This window comes from Girardinichthys multiradiatus, chromosome 22 (assembly GCF_021462225.1).
Source record: "Girardinichthys multiradiatus isolate DD_20200921_A chromosome 22, DD_fGirMul_XY1, whole genome shotgun sequence".
Lineage (NCBI taxonomy): Eukaryota > Metazoa > Chordata > Actinopteri > Cyprinodontiformes > Goodeidae > Girardinichthys > Girardinichthys multiradiatus.
Window position 1 is genome coordinate 17,454,216 of NC_061814.1, and position 23,551 is coordinate 17,477,766.

General features: G+C 39.8%; 1 protein-coding gene and 1 long non-coding RNA gene across 3 annotated transcripts in view; one reads left to right on the forward strand and one right to left on the reverse strand.

Moving 5' to 3' along the window:
• LOC124859645 (serine protease HTRA1A-like) overlaps positions 1 to 23,100 on the forward strand; it is a 46,008-nt gene extending 22,908 nt beyond the window's left edge. Inside the window, exons 4-9 of one of the 2 annotated variants that reach the window (XM_047352542.1) lie at positions 16,269 to 16,463; positions 16,551 to 16,583; positions 16,670 to 16,784; positions 17,828 to 17,885; positions 17,988 to 18,083; positions 22,471 to 23,100. In XM_047352542.1, coding sequence (XP_047208498.1) covers positions 16,269 to 16,463; positions 16,551 to 16,583; positions 16,670 to 16,784; positions 17,828 to 17,885; positions 17,988 to 18,083; positions 22,471 to 22,639 — 666 coding nt within the window. In that variant the 3' untranslated portion in view covers positions 22,640 to 23,100. Of the gene's footprint in view, positions 1 to 16,268; positions 16,584 to 16,669; positions 16,785 to 17,827; positions 17,886 to 17,987; positions 18,084 to 22,470 lie in introns of both variants that reach the window. The other variant, XM_047352541.1, reaches the window with a different exon arrangement.
• Positions 4,213 to 6,410, reverse strand: LOC124859646. The gene is made up of 2 exons (XR_007036163.1): positions 5,203 to 6,410; positions 4,213 to 5,130 (listed from the first exon to the last, which is right to left on the reverse strand). It is a non-coding gene; the product is annotated as an uncharacterized LOC124859646 (long non-coding RNA).
• Positions 23,101 to 23,551: the final 451 nt, after the last annotated feature.

The window sequence follows — 23,551 nt, forward strand, 5'->3', positions numbered from 1 at the left end:
GTTTGCTTATCGCTGTGGAGTTGGAGTCGACAATGCCATCATACACTGGCTTCAACAAACCCACTGTCATCTGGACAACAGGACTGTGAGGATCATGTTCTTTGATTTCTCCGGTGCATTTAACACAATCCAACCTGATTTGCTTTGTCAGAAACTCCAGAAGACTCAGGTGGAGGCCTCAACAATCTCCTGGATCAAAGACTACCTGACAAACAGACCGCAGTTTGTGAGACTGAAGGGTTGTGTGTCTAACCAGGTAGTCAGCAGCACAGGAGCACCACAGGACTGTACTCTCATCATTCCTCTTCACTCTGTACACCTCAGACGTCCAGTACAAGACAGACTCCTGTCACCTGCAGAAATACTCTGATGATTCTGCAGTTTTGGGGTGGATCAAAGATGGACAAGAAGCTGAGTACAGGGAGTTGATGGACCACTTTGTGGCATGGTGTGGAAACAATCATCTTTAAAGTGAATAAAACAAAGGAGATGATTAGAGATTTTAAGAGAAACAAGAATAGGTCAGACACTATTTCCATCATTGGAGAAGAAGTGGAGGTGGTGAAGTATAAATACCTCGGTGTTCACCTGGACAACAGACTAGAGTGGAGATGCAACTGTGAAGCAATCTACAAGAAGGGACAGAGCAGACTGTACTTCTTGATGAAGCTTAGGTCCTTCGGTGTTTGCAGCAAGATGTCGCATATCTTCTATAAGTCTGTTGTGGAGAGTGTGATGTCTTCTGCCATCATCTGCTGGGGTAGCAGCATCAGAGCAAGAGACTTGAAAAAGCTCAACAAGCTACCAAAGAAGGCAGGCTCTGTTCTGGACACTCCTCTGGAGATCATTGTGCTTCATAAAATGAGGAACATTGTGGCGAACCCTGAGCATCCTCTTCATTAGACTGTCACAAACAGAGTGTCTTCAGTCAGAGGCTTCTTCAGATCTGCTGTAAGACAGACCGTTACAGGAGATCCTTCCTGCCCACAGCCATCAGCATCTACAACGGCTCTTTGAGGAAACCTGCATAATATGAGCTACAACAACACTTAACTTTCCTTCGGGATTAATAAAGTATTTTTGAATTGAATACAGTATCTACAGTGCTGGACACACTTTATGTCTGCATAAGTCTCCTTAACAACCGTTAAATGCTATCGGCATACCAACAGGTTGCTCAGGACTGATGCTAAAAAAAACAACCTTTTCTGTTCTTGCTACACTCTACTTTGATGTTAACTGGAACAGTGTGTTTTGGTCAGACGAGAGTACAATTTAGCTTTTGAGCAACAAACACTTTTGTGTTGTTTTGGTGAGAAACAAAGGATGGATACAGGGCATCTGGAAACTATTCACAGTGCTTTACTTTTTCCACATTTAGTTATGTTACAACCTTATTTCAAAAGGTATCAAATTAATCTTTTTCCTTAAAATTCTACACACAATACCCCATTATGAAAATGTAAAAAAAGGTTTTTGAGATTGTTGCAAATTAAAAATAGAAAACTAGGAAATCACATTTCCATAAGTATTCACGATTGAACTCTTTGGTGTGAATGCCAGGCATCATGTTTGGAGGAAACCAGTCACCGCTCATCACCAGGCCAATACCATCCCTACAGTGAAGCTTGGTGGTGGCAACATCATGCTGTGGGGATGTTTTTCAGCAACAGGAACTGACAGACAAGTCAGAATTGAGGGAAAGATGAATGCAGCAATGTACAGAGACATACTGGATATAAACCTGCTTCTGAGCACTCTTGACCTCAGACTGAGGTGACGGTTCATTTTTCAGCAGGACAACGACCCAAAGCACACAACAAAGATCTCAAAGGAGTGGCTTCAGAACCACTCTGTGAATTTCCTGGAGTGGCCAAGCCAGAGTCCAGACTTTAATCCGATTGAACATGTCTAAAGAGATATGAAAATGGCCATGCACAGACGTCTCCCATCCAACCTGATGGAGGTTGACATGAACTGCAAAGAACAAACTGCCTAAAGATAGGTGAGCTAAGCTTGTAGCATCAAAGATGATCAACAAGACTTGAGGCTGTATTTACTGCCAAAGGTGGATCAACAAAATATAAAGCAAAGGATATGAATACTTAAGGAAATGTGATTTGTTAGTTTTCTCTTCGTAATACATTTTCAACAATCTCAAACAAACTTCTTTCACGTTGTCATAATGGGAAATTGAATGTAGAATTTTTTGGAAAGAGATTAATTTGATATTTGGAATGAGGCTGTAACATAACTAAATGTGGAAAGGTGCAGCGCTGTGAATACTTTCCGGATGCACTGTATTTGGAAAAGCACCTTATGCCCACTATTACAAACAGAGGAGGATATATAATTATGTGGGGCTATTATTCTTTTTCAAAGGCTGTAGAACCAATTTAAATGGAAATCTGGTGGACTCTACCAGTAGAATGAAAATACTTTATCGCTGTCTTTTAACCTATCTTTTAACAGGATGATGATCCAAAACATATGTCCAAATCAACACAGAAATGGTTCACAAGACAAAATCAACCTTCTTTCATGGTGGTCTTAGTCCTCAGATGCAAATCCTATAGAAAGTCTATTTGGTGAGCTGAAGAGAAGAGAGCATAAGACAGAATCTAGGACTCTGGGCAATCTAATGAGATTGTGCAAAAAGGAATGGTCAGATTCCTCACTCTGTCTGCTCCAACCTGGTCAAATGTTCCACCAGTTTTGTTCTATGGAAAACAGTTAGCCACTAATTAATTTGCTAAAAACTAATATTTATTGATGTGGGATTTTTTTTCCTCACTGAAGAAATGCATCAAATTCAAAGTCGGATTTGTCGACATTTTTCATTTACAGCAAAAGATTAAGTTCCTTTTTACACATCATTAATGGTGTGCCAGTAAACAGCTGGCACTGTTCATGAGCCAGATAATGCAGAAAAAAAAACCTATTGGCTAAAAGGCTTGTTCTTATATAGCGCTTTATCAAGTCCCCAGAGACCCCAAAGCACTTCACACTACTTTCAGTCATCCAACCACTCATACACAGACAGTGGTGAGCTACATTGTAATCACAGCTGCTCTGGGGCAGACTGACAGAAGTAAGGCTGTCATACACAGGCACCACCAAGCCATCTGACCACCATCAGCAGGCAAGGAGGGTAAAGTGTCTTGCTCAAGGACAACGACTAAGACAGACATAGCAGGGGCTCGAACTGGCAACCCACTGGTTACTAGATGAACCCCTGCCACCATCGCCCTGTAAAAGCAGAATAACTTCTGGTAGTAGAATACATTAGAAGCTGTGCAATTAATCAAGAAAAACTGTATAAGAGCTGAAGATACCAGAATATTGAGAGGCTGCAGCCATCATGTGATGTACCTATAATCATTTGATTAAATTCTGATAGGGCTGTAGAATAAAGTGGAATTTTCACATCAGATGTGAATTAATGGGCTTTATGGTTTTTGTCATAAAGCTAGTAGTTTACTGAAAACTGCTCCATTTCTGATGTCTGGACTGCTAAACCTCTCTTTTTCTTATATGAAATTATACATGTTTTTTTTAAAATCTACAATAAATAGTTGTGACTACATATGGTAAGATGTGGTGTAATTAATATAATTAATATTAATTTCTTCTTGCACTTGTTGGCAGGGGCAGCAATAAATGAATTATTACCTCAGAACTTCACCAAAATCAGGTCTGCAGGAAAAAGTGGCCTCATGTTTTCCTCTGAAACACTCACACTGTTTCCCATCACCTAGTATTCAAAGTCTTAAACCATTCTACCTGGAAATTTGCCTGGTGCTGGTTTGAATGGGCCTTCTATTGGAATATGGACAGAGAGCCTTTGTGTCTGTTTTTATGTGCAGGAAGGAAAGAGGGGAAAGTACTCCCATCCATTTGTGTCTAAGTTTATCTGTCTTTATCTGCAGTAGATCCGGTTTCATCTATCGGCCTTTGATGATCAGTAGTGAGAAACAAATGCAAAGTTGCAATCAGTCTTTAAATCAGAATATATGTCCTTGTGGCTGCTCACAGCCAGGAGACAAACTCTTGACTTGAGACATTTAAGGCGTCCTTCACAAAGAGGCATTAAATCCTTCTCTGCCCTCACAATTCATCCTTTTCTCTTCAACTAAAATAGCTCCCATGCTCACAGATGCCATTAGTTGGGAAAATATACAAGAAAAATAAAGACACACAAACACACACATATTTGGTCTTCATATACTTTATCTTGGCCCATTTTCTGGCTTTTTCAGAACTGAGTTGGATGAAGCAGGCGCTGCCCAAACGCTCTCAGCTTACCAGTCAATGATGTCACTTTCAGATGTTCATGAGCCATTTAATACTTGCTTTAAATTACTTTTGCTTTTCATAAAAATGAACCTTTGGTGCTTCCTTAGATGTGAAAGTTGAAGACAAAGAAAAGAAACTGCTATTAAATGTGAAAAAAATCATTAAACTATACATAATGTTATATTTTCCTTCAGAGGTGCCAGACATTTTTGTAATCTTTTTAAAGTGATCTTGATTGGCAGTTCTTCAGGCTTAACGTTATGTTTTTCTTTGGACTTTGGCTACTTTCTCTCATTTTCAGTCCAGTACTTGTACCCGGCTGTTTGCAGCATATTGCACAGTATATTTAAAAACTAAGAAAAGTGGTTAAAATATGGTTTAGGGGCTTAAAAAGTATCAGCAGTGAATGAACAAGATCTATAAGTCATGTCTTTTTGGAAAAAAAATCCAGCTTAGACTAAACACACAACCTGAAACACAGCATCTTGTGATTAATATTCTACTGTATGCCAAGTTTTCAGCCAATAGCTCTTTGGAAAAAAGTGTAATGGCCTTAAAAACAGAAATCTCTCTGGTAAGCAATGTTTTGATATCTTTCATAAATTCAACCAAGGAAAGATGATCAAATTGTGACAGATTGATGGCAGCAATGTTGGCTTCACATTAATTCTCACCCCCATTATGTACCCACATCAAGAGTTTGTACCCATAAACTAACATTATTACGACCAGGGACTTCAGGACCCGAAATTCAGCAAGACACCATGTAAAAAAGGTTAATTCAGCAAGGCAGGATCAGCACACAGGTAACCAACAGTCAGCTTCCATGAATCACTAAGAACAGAGAGGCGAGTTAGTGGCTAAATAAAACTCAAGACTTGAATAGAGTTAGATAAAGCCACTAACCTTCTCAGTCTGGGAATGAGGCTCAGAATCCAGAAGAAGATGTGATCCAGACAGTTTTGGATCAGTCGGAGTGCCGACTGATCCAAATCCTCAGGGGAATCAGCTGAAGCTGTGGTTGTCCTCTTTTCTATAACTCCAGGCAGACTTGAGAGCCAGGCAGGCTCAGGCTGAATAAACCAGTGGCTTGGCTGGGGCGTAAATCCATGAACAGAAACAGGATCGAGTTCCAGGGCTAGAGACATCAGACAAGGGGCAGGCTGAGGCATAAACCAGATGCAGAAAACAGAGTCGAAATCCAGGATCCAAACAGTCCAACAAGGGGCAGGCAGGAAGGCAACATCCGTGAGGCGAGGCAAGGCAAGGTCAGAGAACGAGATCAGGCAGGAAGGAACTCTGGATAACTACTCACAAAATGCTTTCGAAAATCTGGCACCGTCTGCCTTTCGGAGGGCTGTATATAACTGCACATCCACAGGTGTGTAGAATGACGTTGATGCGCTCCAGTGCAGCAGCAGACAGGTGAAGCTGATGAGTTGATTGCATTAGAGCAGAGCAGGCAGACAGGCCAGAATCATAACAAACGTAGCACAAAAAGTAAAAAAATCTCTATTTAATTGATTTTTTTCTTGGAACCAGCACTTTTTGGTAATAAATACCATTGAAAAGCCTCTTTATTTCTCTTTAAATTTTGCTACATTTGTAGGGAAAAGGCATTTATGGGTTCAGCAGCAGAGCTGAGTATGTGGATTGTGCCCATGAAAAACATGACAGATTATTGGCATTATTCTAATATTGGCTCTTGTTTGATGTCCTTTATTGGACTGGATGATGGAAGAAAAAAACAAAAAAAAAAGATATATTAGCAGTTTATCAATTTATTCATTTAGAAAACAGAGGCATCAGTCGTGCATGGGAGAACTGTGCACAGCCACAACTGCTTGGCACCACCTCCTCGTGGTTACGCACTGCTGTGGGATACTTCCCACCCTTCAACTGTGTTGTGTCAGTCACTCTAGGACAAACAGCACGCCAAGCTGATCGTACAATTATTCAATGTGGTTGAGGTCAGGACTTCAGGCAGACCATTATATCCTCTCTACTACCATTTCTGGATGAGCAGATAAACCAAGTTCTGTGGGGACAGGCGTGGTCATGTTTGACGATGGAGTTTTTTCCTTAACACTTTCCAGCAGTATAAAACTTTTAATGCCAAGAAGCATTGTTACTACAAAGAAAAAAAAAATAACCAAACAATATCCTTACTTTGTGCTAAGTATATGTCATACCCATAAACTACTGTATTTCTTTTGGTAGTTTCGCATTTCTGATCTATTTTCCAGGGTAAAGCAGAAAAATCCTCAAATCTTATATATAATTTACTTTCATTGTATATTTTTCTGGGCTGCATGGTGGCCCAGTTGATAGCACTGTTGCCTTGCCTCGATTCTCGGCCAGGGGTCTTTTTGCATGGAGTGTGCATGTTCTCCCCGAGCATGCGTGGATTTTCTTCGGGTACTCCGGCTTCCTCCCACAGTCCAAAAACATGACTGTTAGGTTAATTGGTTTCTCTAAATTACCCTTAGGCATGGATGAGTGTGTGCGTAGTTGTTTGTCCTGTGTGTGTCTGTATTGCCCTGCAATGGACTGGCGACCTGTCCAGGGTGTACCCCACCACTGACATTTGCAAACAAAGTTCTTTAATGATGAATGAAAATGAGGACCTACAAAAATCACAGGAAGAACTGGTCATGGAGCACAGGGAATGAAACTGACCAGGAAACTGACAGTAAAACAGAAGAATCCAGCAAGCAACAATGAAAAACCACAAGCTTAAATGCTGAGACAGGGGTAGATAATGGAACCAGATGAGCTAATCAGAGGAAATGTGGAACAGCTGTGTCTGAATAAAAGCAGGGAAGCTGAAAGAGGGACACCAATTAATACAGACTAAGAGAAACTAAACACAAAGGAATGAAATAATTAATGAGGAAATATCTAACAATAATGAACACAGAAAAATAACTGAATATGACAAGAGCAATGGAATATAAAAAAACAAGGAAATGATCAAAACACAAACACCCAAGGATTCTAACACTTATACCCATTTGGGCCAGTCAACTCTTTTGAAAGATGACAGATTAAAGCCCTGGACTAAACCAAAACAGCTATAAGCAGCCACCTGATAGTGGATACTATTTATTGTAAATTGCCTTACTGCATTTCCTTAACGTACACTAGACAATTACTAGATGGAAAATTTATTTGACTCCTCCGTTGTCAAAGCGGGTACAAAACCTCCAAATTGACATGTGCGACTTGATGGATGGTTGATACGAAACACGAAAACAAACAAACAGCAGGAAAATGCAGAACTTGCAAAAAAGTGAAGGGGCAAATGGCCAGCATTCAACAAAATACTTAAACGTATAATTTAAAATGTTTTCTGGTATTGCTTGGATGTCTGTCATGTAGTCACAACAATGGATGTCTAGGATGGACTAACCCTCGTGTTCAAAACGTTCAACATATATCTTATTAAATACATTTGATTATATTTTTATGGCCATACTTTGTTCCTGAGTTGCAGTGCAGATAGTCGGCATTCATTAAGTGGAATTTAAAGACTGGTTATGTTGAAGTGAAGAAACCCTCTAATGGCAGCAGCAACCTTCAATGGGGGAAACATTTGTAAAAGATTAATCAGAACAAAAGTCCCACAGCTTAATATGTCAGGCAGTTAAGTGTTCCTCTTTACAATGTCCATACACTGTTTATTTTACTCCCTGACATCAAAATCTCCTTAAGTTTAACAAACTACAATTCTCAGCCCTTGTTTTTTCCCCAAACTTAAGTAAACCTAACCACAAATCTGTCATAAAACTGAACAATGATGTTCAACAGTTTTGAGGTTCAGCTAAATGACATCAGCCTCCTGAGCATGAAGAGGAGTATGTTGCTTTTTAATTTACCTATTCAGTCCGTTTTCTCCTGACTTAATATCTTGTTTGGGTCCCACAGCTGAAAGCATGCAAACTAAGGTCACTAGTTCTAACAGACAAAGCAGTTTCTTAAGCGTGTAAATAAAGCGTGTAAAAGAGAAATTAACCACATTTGCTGTCTCCCTGAAGTTCCCCTTGAGGAAAACAAACACATCAGGCGTCATCTCCTCTCATTATTATGATCTGTGCAGCCCAAGAGTTCTGCTGTGTCTGGCAAGAAATGAGACACCTTTTACTCCCCTTTGGGCTTTGATTGTAAAGCTACAACCACACAAAAAACCCAGACATATGTTTGCTTTTAGAAGGACCAAGAACCTCCTCAACAACATATGGAACCCATAGCGGTTTCTGCAACAGTGTCGACAACGACGTGGTTTTGCCAAATACAAAGCCAGCAACTGCTCTGCAAAGCAAAAACCTACCTTTAGGGTTGACTTAGTTGAGGTTCTTCTTCATCTTCATGTAAGCATTACTTTTTTCCTTGTAATTGTACTAAACTTGCACAAACAAGCATGCATTCAGACAGTATGCGGGCCCCAAATCCACCAGAAGACAAATGCACACATTTTCTTTTAATCTCTCCATTGCTGCCCTTTAGCCTCATCTTCTGATCTTTAACTGGATAAGTATTGCACGAGCATGCATGAATTCTGCCCCATTTCATTTTAGTGTAGCCTCAAGTCGCAACCTTGCAACTTACTACACTTTTTCTTCAAGGTTGAAAACATGAAAACATGTTTCTTGCCTTGCAGTCAGTGACAGAATCCCTGTTTTGTAAGTACAGCTGAACTTATAAAAGGCGTGGATTATGCACTGACACGACTAAAGTTTGTGTTCATGAATGCCTGTTTTGCACAGTGTATTTCTAAGCAGTGCCAGGTTTGTGGATTTTTAATCACATGACTTAACCTGGTTGGCCTAGGTGACCTTTTCCTCAATATGGTGGATGTACAGTGCTGTAAAAAGTATTTGCCTCCAAAAAGGTTTATTTTGTTTTTATCATTTTGGTTGCACTTGTTTCACAATGTTTCAGTTCCTCAAATATATTTTAGTACCAAACAAAGATAACCTGTGTACATACAAAAAAGGGTTTCAAATAGTAAAAGTATTATTTATTATTAAGGGAAAAAATCCTAACCAATTTGGCCCTATGTAAAAAAATGAACTGCCCTATAAACCCAATAACTGGCTGTGCCACCCTTGGCAGCAACAACTGCCATCAAGTGTTTGCGAGAACTGGCAAGGATTGTTTTACATCACTGTGGCGAAACTTTGCCTCACTTTTTTTGCTGAACTGTTTTGTTGAGTCACAAGTGTGATTCAGCTTAAGGTAACAAGTTGATGGCCAGTTATTCTCCTTCAGGATTTTCTGGTAGAGAACAGAATTAATGATTTTATCAATAACAGAAAACCCTCCGAGTCTTGAAGCAGCAAAGCCGCCCCACACCATTACACTACCACCACCGTGTTTAATTGTAGTTATGATGCTCTTTTTTTTAAATGCTGTGTAGGTTTTATGTCAGGTGTACCAATAGACCTTCCACACCTTTTTCTTGTTAGTCCACAGAATATTTTCCCAGAAATCTTGGGGATCATCAAGATGTTTTTAGGAAATCTGAGACAACAAGCCTTTGTGTTCTCTATGGCCACCAGTGGTTTTCATCTTGGATCTCCAATGGATGGCAGTTTTGCTCAGTGTCTTTCTTATTGTTGAATTATGAACACATACCTTAAGTGACGGGTGATGATGTTTTGGGTTATTTTTGACCTCCTAGATGAGTTGTCGAGTAATTTTGGTGAATCAGGCACTCCTAGGGAGATGGACCATTGGTCTGTCTTTTTTCCATTTGTGGATTGTGGGTCTCACTGCTGAGTCCTAAAGCCTTATTATGACATTGTAACCCTTTCTAGACTTAAGTTTCAGGAAAAAACTTTCACATATGGCCACATTGGTTTGGATACCCTATTTCTCTTTTTTTACCATTATTTTATATTTACTCAGGTTATCTTTATATGATATTAACATTTGTTTGATGATCTGAAACATTTAAGTGACAAAGGAGCAAAAACAAAAGGAAATGTGTGTGCTATATTTGAATGGCACATCTGTGCCAGGAAACCAACCAGCCTAAATGAGCGGTCAAATATGCAGACAGAATTATGCTGAAGCTTGTGGATGAATACAAAAAGCATGCTGTCAACAATCAACTCCTGAGGGACTTTTATCCAAACATTAATGGGGTTGTCTGCATATAATTGAGCCTGTATGTATAAGTTTAGCACTCTGTGGATTAAAGGAAATTCAGAATATATTCAGACTTTTCTGTTCTTGAATGTAAAAATCATTGCCAAGTTTGTTGTAGGATCATTTCACACTGTAAAATAGTTCAATTGAATTATTTAACAGCTTTACATTTATATTAGAATTATGCCCAGAACAAGTGTATCTTCTCACCAGAGTTGTTTTTAAGGGAGCTGTATTAACATTTTTCAAAATCTTACATGTTTTATGTTACTCTGTGTTCAAATGGAAAATTTATGTTGTATTCATGCTGAAAAATCTTCAAGGTCATTTGTTGACTTCTGCACATATTTGCTGCATGCATCAACGTGAATGTGATAAAACTGCAAGAGGCTGATTTTCCTCACAGCCTTGGTTTACCGTCGTGTGGTTTTTGTGGCATTCCCTTTACCTAGCCTCCTTCCTTTAAGTGTGGTTACATTGAAGCACCAGTGCGTCTGAAATAGCAGGGTAAGTCACATGGGTGGCCAGAACAGAAGGCTTTGCATTCCCAGATGATTTTCCGCAAGTTATTCTAGATTAATAACTTGCAAAAAGTACTAAGTGATGTGTAAGCTTAGGAGTCTTTCGAAACATTGAGAGGTCTGCAAGTTTAGTTTGCTTTGCACTCTCACATAGGCTCAGCCTGCTTGTCAGCCACCTCCTGCATTTTGCACTCTTGTGTACACGGTTTTTCAGAATGTAGTGTGACTTTGCGTGGGACGTTCTGTACCTATGCAAGCCGCAAACAGTTAAATGCTTCACATTCTACTGAGAAGGACCAAACCCTGAGATAGCAACAGTGAATATGACACAATGAGGTATGATAATCATGGTAGCTGGGTTTTGAATGTCTGGTCAGAGACTTACATTTACCTAACATACTCTTTCTCCCAGATGTATGTGTTTGTTTTTGCTTCTTCTCTCTATCTGGTTTTTCTCCCATCAGGAAAAAAAGAGTGGTGGTTAACATACAAAGTGTTTTTGTCCCAGTTGAAGAGCAAGTTTCCTGGTTATTGTCTACACTTCTTCAGGTTTATATTTGTGTACAGACAAACAAGCAAATATGAATCTAAAGCAAAACTAAGGTCACTGACAGCTGTTCCTTGAGCATCTCTGTTGGTTTAAAAGTTACTATCCTCAGTTACTGGCATCAGCTATTTTTGTCATCTCCTATAGATAACATCCCCTCATGGGTTGAGATTGTTTACTAGTTAAAATCCAAAACTTTGAATATTTTTCCCTCAAATAAAGGTGGTACATTAGAGGTCTAGGTTTTATGAATTATAGTCTGAAAGGAGTATTTGGCCTGTAATTCATGTACAGGACTTAAATTATCTGACTTAATTCTTTTGGTTTACTGATGACAACTTTTATGGGTTCAATAACTTAAAGGTCACACATTTTCATCTGAAAGTAACTTTTTACTTTCATTCCAGGTAAACCAGTTATTTTAATGCATCTTTAGTATCCTAACGGAAGTGTGAGCTGCAGCCAGTGAAGCCGTCTCTCAGGTTCTGCTAATAGATGATATGACGTAAAAAACGCATAACATCCTGACAGTTAACACTAGCCGGCATTTTTCTGAAAAAAAAAACAAAAAAAAAACGTATGTGAGTATTCAAAATATCACTGGTAACAACCAGTCTGCATAAAAATATGGGCTTCAACAAGGTTTTGCCTTCTTTGTGGTTAAGAAAATGTGATATATAGTAGTAATATGTCATTTAAACATCCACGTCAAGTTTCATTATGAGGTTTGAGGTGTTTGATGTGATGACTTAAGCATTAAAACTATTCCACAATCTAGAATGGTGCTGACAAAATCAATAAGTATTCATAAATACTCACAACCCCACTTAACGAGAAAAGCAATATCCCTTGTGAAGTTTCACTGTGGAACCCTTGTGAAGGGCTCCACAGTGGCACAGTTGGTAGCACTGCTCGCAGTGAGAAGGTCCTTGACTCCTGGCCGGGTCCCTCCATGGAGTTTGCATGTTCTCCCTGTGCATGCGTGGGTTCTCTCCAGGTACTCTGGCTTCCTCCCACAGTCCAAAAACATGACAGTCAGGTTAATTGGTCTCTGTACATTGCTCTTACGTGTGAATGGTTGTTTGTCCTGTGTGTTTCTATGTTGCCCTGCAATGGACTGGCAACCTTTCCAGGATGTACCCCACATGTAGACTGATGGAGATAGGCACCAGCTCCCCCGCGACCCTATATGGAAGACGCTGGTCTAGAATATGGATGGAAGTTTCAAAAGAAATGTCTAGTATGCATAATCATTTGTGTAAAACTGTTCCTGAAGTTGTGATGTTTTCACAATGCAATTTCAAATGTTTTTTTTTATGCAATGGACATTTCTTTTTCTAGCCACCTTGAATTTCTGATTACCATGAAAGTATTTTATGCCTATTTAAACATGCTGGCGAATCTGTGACCAAGACAGCAAGTCTTTGTGATGTATCAAGATCCACGGTATCCAGGGTAATGTCAGCATACCACCAAGAAGGACGAACCACATCCAACAGGATTAACTGTGGACGCAAGAAGAAGCTGTCTGAAAGGGATGTTCGGGTGCTAACCCGGATTGTATCCAAAAAACATAAAACCACGGCTGCCCAAATGACGGCAGAATTAAATGTCCACCTCAACTCTCCTGTTTCCACCAGAACTGTCCGTCAGGAGCTCCACAGGGTCAATATACACGGCCGGGCTGCTATAGCCAAACCTTTGGTCACTCATGCCAATGCCAAACGTCGGTTTCAATGGTGCAAGGAGCGCAAATCTTGGGCTGTGGACAATGTGAAACATGTATTGTTCTTTGATGAGTCCACCTTTACTGTTTTCCCCACATCCGGGAGAGTTACGGTGTTGAGAAGCCCCAAAGAAGCGTACCACCCAGACTGTTGCATGCCCAGTGTGAAGCATGGGAGTGGATCAGTGATGGTTTGGGCTGCCATATCATAGCATTCCCTTGGCCCAATACTTGTGCTAGATGGGCGCGTAACTGCCAAGGACTACCGAACCATTCTTGAGGACCATGTGCATCCAATGGTTCAAACATTGTATCCTGAAGGTAGTGCTGTGTATCAGGATGACAATGCACCAATACACACAGCAAGACTGGTGAAAGATTGGTTTGATGAACATGAAAGTGAAGTTGAACATCTCCCATTGCCTGCACAGTCACCAGATCTAAATATTATTGAGCCACTTTGGGGTGTTTTGGAGGAGCGAGTCAGGAAACGTTTTCCTCCACCAGTATCACGTAGTAACCTGGCCACTATCCTGCAAGAAGAATGGTTTAAAATCACTCTGACCACTGTGCAGGACTTGTATATGTCATTCCCAAGACAAAATGACGCTGTATTGGCCGCAAAAGGAGGCCCTACACCATACTAATAAATTATTGTGGTCTAAAACCAGGTGTTTCAGTTTACTTGTCCAACCCCTGTATGTACTTTTGGATTATTTTGTCTTTTTATTTTAGAACAACTTAATATTTTGTGTTGGGTTTCCAAAAAATTAAGGGGGGTTCAAATGGGTTTGAATTCTTTATTTGAAAGAAACTGAATAATTTAAGTAAGTTGAACAAACAACATAAATTGGATAAACATATTTAAATTACTTGTTACCAATTGAAGCAATTCATTTAAGTTGGATCAACACAGTGTACAGTGCCTTGCATATTAATAAAAATGATACATGTCTTTATGCTTTGGCTTATTGCAAATAAACTGTTTCAGCACATAATCAACTTAGCTGTAATTTCTTTATGACTTCACCAAAACAACCAGGATCACCAATTACTGATATTGTAATTACCTATTTAACTAATATTCAGGGCAGTCTGAGCAATATTTTTAATAATAATAATATTGCATATAGTGATATTTCAGTAATGATAAATTTGCAGTACATTTTGCTGTCCTCCTGTATTTCTTAATGTTTATCTTCCCACTCAGATATCATCCAGTGGTTACAGTGGTGATAGGCTGGGAATCTTTGTGGACATTTTAAATGCATTCTTGTGTAATGCGAATGTGCTGAGGCAGATTTGTCTCATTTCTCTGCTTTTGTGGAAGAATTGAGTTCCAGGTAACAACATGACAGCACTGTAGGTGTCTTGTATATCTGTTTGGTTTTCCTTTTGGTTCATGTGCATGCTCTTCTGATATCTGCTACCTTGTCAGAATTAAAAAGAAAGTGTTGTCTAAGGTCTGACTTTGGGCTACCAAGCAGAGATGATTTGAATCAGAGGATCAAGATTCTGAGTTCCTCCTTGTGTCTGTAAGGAAAACCTCTATGCCCTGCGAAATAGTAATTATTTGGACTCATTTGGAAACACTAATGTCAACCAGATAGCATTTTTAAGCCAACAAGTATGCAACTAATTGTGATTATTTATACTTTAGCTCCAGTTGTTTGATATGAATGTCATTTCTCCCTGTGGTGCTGAGGGAGTAATTGTTTTGTGTGGGAGCACAGCCCTGCAGCAGTAAGTGGGTTTAGACGATTTGTGGTTTAGCTGTAATTATTCAAACTGTCCACTTATAAGACACATGATCATGGGAAGTCTGAGGCGCACCGGAGGGACTGCAGTTGAGGCAACAAGGAGCTTCAGATTTTCTTTCAGAGCTCTTTTTCTTACAAAGGTTTAGAAATTATGGTTTTGTTTGTATGGCATTAAAACACATTAAAGCAACTACTTTTATGTTTTTTCAAAGTGTTTTTTAACAGTTGGAGTCTCGGCAGCAAGGGGTGTTGAATTATGTGCTCTCGGTTTTGATCACAAAAAGCTTATGTTGCCAGCAGTGTTGGACTCAATTGAATGAGCGGATGAGTGGCACTGAGCTTTTGAAGACCTTCTCTTTCCTGATGTCAGAGAACAAAATATGTAAACTGAGAAACTTTTGAGACAATCCTGCACTTTTTTATGCAGCGTTTCTGTTTGTATGTGTGTGTGGTGTGAAGTTTAGGCAGTTTTTCATACATTTGTATCTGTGGGGACTGTTATTGATCATGTTTACCTATCACCTTCCTTTAGACTTGACAGTAACACCTTCCTATATAATGTAAATTGAAGGCTTATTACCTAGGAGTCTGATGAAGGCAGACTGAGTTTGGTTAGCAGAGGAATGAAACTGCAGCTTAATGTGTTTATATGACCTTCATACATTCACTTTTAACTTTTAAATTTGGCAGAAATTTTGGCAGAAATAGCATAGATTCTGTCTCTTGTCGTTTTGACACATAATTCATCAAAACAGCAACAGTATACCAATTGTTCCCTGATAAAACAGTGAAAACCTTTTCCACATATGTACACTTTTATTGTATAACTATAACAGCTAAAGCTGGAGTACAGCTGCTATAATTTACACCATTTAAAAGCGATGGGGACTTCTTCGGTGCTTTATAGCCAAGCATTGGCAGTGAGTCCGACGACTTTACTGGTTGACTCCATCATTCAATCTGACAACTCAAAAACCACTGCCTGTCTTGCTTCAAAATAAGAGTTTCAAACATAAAACCCCAACTTTCATATCCAAGGCTAATAGTAATACCTTGGACTAAAACAGCAACCAGAGCACTTTGCAGAACAAGAAAGGTTTTAATATTGTGAACTCTCATCCCGCAGCATCCTATTATTCTCCTGTAAAGGACCTCCTGAACCAGCCACTCGTTTCAGCATGCAGCTAGCATGGCTATTAACTTTTTATTTCAAGTGAGGATTCCAATAATAACTATGATGCTATCCCTCTCTTCCCCTCTTGCAGACTAAACTTCCTGTACTATTGTTAGGTCATTCGTCTGACCTGAGGCCGGGGGAGTTTGTAGTTGCCATCGGCAGCCCGTTTTCCCTGCAGAACACAGTCACTACAGGAATTGTCAGCACCACTCAGCGTGGGGGCAGAGAGCTTGGTCTTCGTAACTCTGACATGGACTACATTCAAACGGATGCCATTATCAACGTAAATATAAAAAGACATTTTTTTTTTTTTTTAATGTTTTCCCTCATATACAAAGAAAATTACAAAGTTGTTACTTTTTGTTCACAGTATGGTAATTCTGGAGGTCCTCTGGTAAATCTGGTAAGCCACGTATCTTTGCGTTGGTAACACTCATAACCAATCTTTCACCCTCCCATGAGATATTAGAAATATTTTTCCTTTCTCAGGACGGCGAAGTGATTGGGATCAACACGCTAAAAGTGACAGCTGGCATTTCCTTCGCCATTCCATCAGACAAGATTCGACAGTTTTTGGCAGAGTCATATGACAGGCAGTCCAGAGGTACGATCCCTCACTGGATAACCTCATCACACTTTCATTGACGCTCTTCAATCGACAAGATGAAGCTCTGATGACAAAAAAGAACTGTGTTAAAAACCCATTTAAAAGCCCTACGATGAAGCTATTATCTTGTGCAACTTTTCTTTGGTTAGTTTCTTGTCTTAAAGTTCATTTCAACTTCAGGAACCTTTTACAGGAACCAGAATCGTTGTCTGGGGCAATGTTTTACGAAGCCCTGTCCATTTCCAATGCATCTACCAGGGTAAAAACAGATTAGCTGAGTAAGATTTACACCTGAAAATGGCCCCGTAAGTAAGATAGTACTATTTAACCAGAACCTCCAGGGTGCAGTTTGTTGAAAGAAGGGTGCAAACATTCCAGATTGGTTGAATTTTCTCTACATTGTTTTAGTTTAAAAGTTTAATGTTGCATAAATTTATTTAACAAGAAAAAACAAGGCATCTGCTAAAGCATGTGTGTGCAATCCGCTATTAATTTGATAGACATCTATTAATGTTTTTTGTTTTCAAGTGTAATCACTATGAAAAGATCAGACACTCTGGCTGAGGAACACCAGTTTCCAAACACCAGTCAGAGCTGTAATTTATTTTCCCCTGCCCCTGTGGCAGTGAAGATGGAAATACATTTAAAACTCAATGCATTTACACCTTTTCCTGGCCTTGCTACTGTGGCTACCGAATGAGTAAATTGGAGGTAATTTCCTTAAACAACACAATGGTCAAATCCAAACAACAAACAGCCCAGAGTAAGGGTTCAGGGTAGTGAAAGGAGTTAAGGGTAATAAATTGGAAACCAGCTGTACAACAACAAACAACTGGAAGATGAGAAATAAACATTGTGCACTTTTAAAATATAGATTTTTGGCACAATTCTGTGTCCGGCATTGGTATTCCATATCTTTCTGGTTCTGTTTACAGGCTTGGATGCACAGTTGTCAAACTAATCATGTCGAAGAAGATGCATGATCACATCAAAGCGACCTAACATTTCTGTCACTCATCCTCTGTGCTGTCAATGTTTAGGGAGAGCAGATGCCAAAAAGAAATATATTGGAGTGAGGATGATGACTCTTACGCCAGCGTAAGTCCCCTAGGTTTTTTTTGCACATAATTACAAGTATGTTTAGTGTTTAAATTGATAAAAATGGTGACTAGTGTTGTCCTCCTGCTTTTCTTCCCTCAGGTTAGCCAAGGAACTCAAAACTCGACATCGTGACTTCCCTGACATCACCTCAGGAGCCTATGTGATGGAGGTCATTGCAAAAACGCCGGCAGCAATGTAAGAAAGACCCTGTTGAAAAAATTCTGTGAAGTACAAACAGAATTTGACCTTGACTTGTTGCATAGTTTCTTTGGCCTTTAACACGATACATGTTCCGTCAAAATCTACTAAATATCTTGTCTCTTTTAGACTCTATATGTTTAACTGTGCAGCTAGGCAGTATATTAATATTTACTTTCTTCTCTTAATTGGATCACTTTAGTTAAACAGATAGGTATGCACTCCCATTCAACTTGCCTACTGGGATGTAAAGTAATTGCTTACTCCAACATGCCCTGAATGCTTGCTCCAATACACTCCCCCTCCTCCCACAATTGCAGCCCACTCAGATCAGCTTGCACTGCAGCTCCAGCGGAGTGGGGCGCTGGAGACGCTGAGGTCAGCTGTTTTCTTCAAACCTTATGCTGGGAGGTTACTGGCTGCACTGTGGTTTTCCTGCGCCTGCTCCTCAACCCACAATGGAACAACCCCTGTCCTTCGAGGCCTCTTCAGAGTTTACTCATTGCTTAAATAATGCAGATTTCTAGAGGACAACAGTTCTGCGGTTCCATTTATATTCAGGGTTTCGTTTTTAGGTTGCAGCTTTGGTCCTTTTGATCTTGATCTGTGTTGTGTTGGCTTGTGGCCTTTGGAAATCTTTACTGTCATATGGAAAGCTTTCCATTTGCTGAGAGCAGCTGAATGTAATGAGGGCAATGATTGTTTATATCATGTCATTGGTAACAGCACCCATTTCGATGGGTGCTTTTACCAATGAAAGTGTGTTGTGAGAGTACATTGCATCCAGAAAGTATTCACAGCACTGCACTTTTCCACATTTAGTTATGTTACAGCCTTATTCCAAATGGTATCAAATTAATGTCTTTCCTCAAAATTCTACACGCAGTTTCCCATTTTGACAATGTGAAAGACGTTTGTTGAAGATTGTTGCAAATGTATTACAAAGAGAAAACTTAACAAATCACATTTCCGTAAGTATTCACAGCCTTTGCGTAATACTTTAATTATCCACCTTTGGCAGCAAATACAGCCTCAAGTATTTTTGAAGATGATGCCACAAGCTTAGCAACACATCTGTCTTTAGGCAGTTTCTTATTTGCAGTACATCTCAAGCTCCATCAGGTTGGATGGGACCCGTCTGTGCTCAGCCAATTTCAGATCTCTCCAGAGATGTTCAGTCAAATTCAAGCCTGGACTCTTTCTTGGCCACTCCAGGACATCCACAGAGTGGTTCTGAGGCCAGTCCTTTGAGATCTTGGCTGTGTGCTTTGGGTCGTTGTCATGCTGAAAAGTGAACCGTCGCCCCAGTTTGAGGTCAACAGTGCTCTGAAGCAGGTTGTCATCTAGGATGTCTCCGTACATTGCTGCATTCATCTTTTCCTCTATCCCGTCTAGTCTGCCAGTTCCTGCTGCTGAAAGCATCACCATAGCATGAGGCTGCCACCACCATGCTTCACCATAGGGATTATATTGGTCTGGTGATGAGCGGTGCCTGGTTTCCTCCAAACGCGATGCCTGGCATTCACACCAAATAATTCAATCTTTGTCTCATCAGATAAGAGAATTTTGTTTCTCATGGTCTGAAACTCCTTTGGGTGCCTTTTGGCAAATTCCAGGCGGGTTGCCATGTGCCTTTTATTACGGAGTGGCTTTCGTCTGGCCACTCTACCATTGCTGCAGAGATGGTGCTCCTTCTGGAAGGTTCTCCTCTCTCCACAGTGGAATGCTGGAGCTCTGACAGAGTGACCATGAGGTTCTTGGTCACCTCCCTGACTAAGGCCCTTCTCCACCTATCGCTCAGCTTAGACGACCAGCCAGGTCTGGGAAGAGTCCTAGTGGTTCCATACTTCTTTCAAAGGGATTAATTTGATACTATTTGGAATAAGCCTGTAACATAACTAAATGTTGAAAAAGTGCAGCGCTGTGAATACTTTACCGTCAAACTGTATATTTAGCTGTGAAAAAACAGCTGATTTAGGAGTCAGCTTTTGATATCTCTGCTGATCGTGCCCTGGTTTGGGGGTTTAGCCATACAATCCACCACAGAGCTTTCAGGGGACGGGTATCAGACATGTCCCAAAGGGAGGAGGCCTAAAGGCAGACCCACCACTGGCCAAGAGATTACATCTGTTATTTGCACTGGGAGCAGCTTGGTATCCCCAGTCCCAGAAGAACTGGAGGATTTCAATGGAGAAGGGGAAGTCCTTAATTAAAACCCTGTCCCCTGAAACTGATAAGCAGCAGGAAAATGAAGTGAACTGGAGTACAGTGTTGATTGAAAGCTTCCAGATCCTGTTTAGTTGTCCACATTTTATTTTATATCACGTGTTTTCTTAAATAGATATCATGAAAAGCCCGCAGATATAGTATTTAAGATTTGATGTAGTTGGTGAAAGAAAACCTGAAGGATCAAATCTGGTAGAGTGACCAGAAAGAGGACAGCCAACTGCAGTACAACTCGGCTATTCTTATACCAAAAGAAACGAACCCGTTTTATTACAAAATGACCTCTGACTTGACTCACCAGTACCAAGTCTATAGTCAAAATTAGTGGCAGCATCATTCTGTGGAGTGTGTTTTTTATGTTACAGTCAGAGAAAGCAGGGACCTACAGGGCTTTGCAAAACAAATCACACCCATTTAACTTATTTCCATTTCGTCACATTAAAACTACGCACCTCATTTTGTTTTACTGTGATTTTGTGCGACAGACTTAACAAAGTTGTACATCATTGTGAAGTAGAAGAAAAACGATACTTGGTTTTTAAAGTTTTTTGAAACAAAAGTCTGAAAAAAAAGTGTGATCTTAATATGTATCAACCCCTCTTTGCTCTGACATCACTATATAAAACTCAGTGCCACCATCTGCCTTTAGAAGTCACATAATTAGTAAATAGAGCCCAAATGTTTGTAATTTAACCTCATAAATCCAGCTGTTCGGTGAAGGGCTCCGTGGTTTGTTAGAGAACAGCATCATGAAGATGACGGGACAGGCAGAGAGGTCAGGGATGAAGATGTGGAGATATTTAAAGCAGAGGGTTATAGACAAATTTCCAAGCTTTAAATTTATCAAAAAAACACTATTCAATTCTTCATCCATAAATGGAAAGAGCATAGCCCAACAGCAAACCTATGAAGAAATGGCCGACCAACTAAACTGACAGAGTTGACAAAGAGAACATTAGTCAGAGAAGCAACCAAGAGGCCAATGGTAACACTTGAGAAACTGGAGAGGTGGGAAGACCTGTTGACGGGTGAACTGTTAGTCGCGCACTTCACAAATCTGGCCTTTATGGTACACTGACAAGAATGCAGCCATCGTTAATAGCTTTAAAAGTTCCTTTTAAGTTTTTCCGGAAGTCATGTTAAAAAAAGCGCAAACATAGCGAAGAATATACTGTGGTCAGATGTGACCAAATTCAAACGTTTTGGCCCAATACAGCATATCATATGCTGGTGGTATCCTGCTGTGAGGGTGCTTTCCTCCAACAGGGACAGGAAAGCTAGTCGAAGTTGATAGGCAGATGAAGCTAAATACAGGAGTCTCTTTAAAGATAAGCTGTTAGATAATGGAAAAGACACGAGAGTGGGGATAAATTCGCATTTCAGCATTACCATGATACTAAACATGCAGATGAAGCTGCAGGGAATGGTGTCAAGACTTGAAAATTGCTGTTCAGATGCAATCCATCCTGTCTCACTAAACATGAGTTATTTTGCAGAAACGTATGGGCAGTAATTTCAATCTCTATTTGAGCAAACCTGATAGAGACATACCCCAAAAGGAATTAGCTGTCATTACTGCAAAAAATGCTTTTGCAAAGTATTGACTAAGGGAGGCTGAACACAAATGCACGTCACACTTTTTTAATTTTTATGAAATGTTTTATGAAAAATATATATACCTTTTTTCTCCCACCTCACTGTTATTTTAGATGAAAGGTTTTAAACTGCACAATAACTTAAATTTTGCTGGTTCGACAAAAAAAGCAATACCTTAAATAAAAATCCTATTAAGGTCTTAGAGTGACAAGGCCAAGGTTCGTACCTGGACCTTTGGTTGTTATTTTTAATTTTGGAGAGTTGGAAATTACCATGCACTCAATCTGACTTATCTTAGATGCTTTCTTGTCTTTTTTGTGTCCTGTAATGATGTAAAACTATCAGAAAATGATGGTAAAGATAAGAAATTAAGATGAGATGAAACAGTTATACTTCTTTAACCTTTGTCAACCTCAAGTGTAGCTTTACCCAACAAAATGTCAAATCACCCAACCCAGAAAATTGCTCTTGTAAATCAACAGGTTTTCTCTGTTGTAGGCAACATGTGGTTGCACTTTCTGAAGCCGTTAATAAGTCTAAATCTCTTCATATTTTTCTTCAGTGGCGGGGTCAAAGAGCATGATGTCATCATCTCCATCAACGGCCATAGGATTTCAACAGCGACTGATGTCAGCAATGCCATCAAGAGTGATGACACCTTGAAAGTTGTTGTACGCCGTGGCAACGAGGATGCCATCCTCACCGTTGTTCCAGTTGAGATTGACCCTTGACCCTTTATAGGACCTGGAGTTAGGTTTAACTTATCATCCAGAGGACCATATGTAGGAGGGATCTTCAGCTGACCCATCCACCTGTGACTAAAGGCCCAGCGGCGCCACGCATCCAGGGAAACTCCTGGCTTTGCCTTGAAAGGAACGACTGTACAGAAGCTTTTAAAGCAGCGCTGTACTTTGTTTTTCTATTTGTGTCTTCACTTTTATCCCTTAATCCTTTTATCAATGCTACTACTGTTTGATCAGAAACATAAAACATTGCTCATTATCTTGTTATTTGTATTTTTAATATGAACTTCAGCTCAGTCAGACCCTCTGCTTTTTTAAGCAACATAAAAACTCACTGAGCAAATCTTATTTGTATAATTGTTGTTTTCTAGACTAATTTTTAAAGTACTGTAGATGTTTTTGTTAATTATCTGACGTATACTGAGAAGAAAATAAAGCATTTACCAACATTTGTTTTGACATTTGGTATTCTGACATTTTCTTTCCATTTGTTTTGTGAGAGTTTTGCAAAGGTACACTCTTTGGAGGAGAACAAGTACCAAGGTTGATGTATCAATATTATCTTTGTGTGTGTGCAAAGTCTTAGGTCTCCTCTGCTCATGCGAATGCAAACACAGAGAGGGCGCTTGGAGCCAATCGGGATCTGGTTTGAATTATTTTTATGGCATCTGGTGCGATTGTTGGGCCAGGGACTGTGCAGATTGACCTCAGAGACAGAAGTGCGAGCCAAGTGGAGATCTGACCCACCATGCAGTGGTCACAGATGAGGGCTTTGTGTAAATACTTTCAGTGGTGTTGTGAGTGATGTTGTGATTAGTTTACTGCATTCATTTTGAAAAAAAATTATGACAAAGCAGATCTGATCTGCAGATCTACAGAAATACAGAAATGTTGCATAAA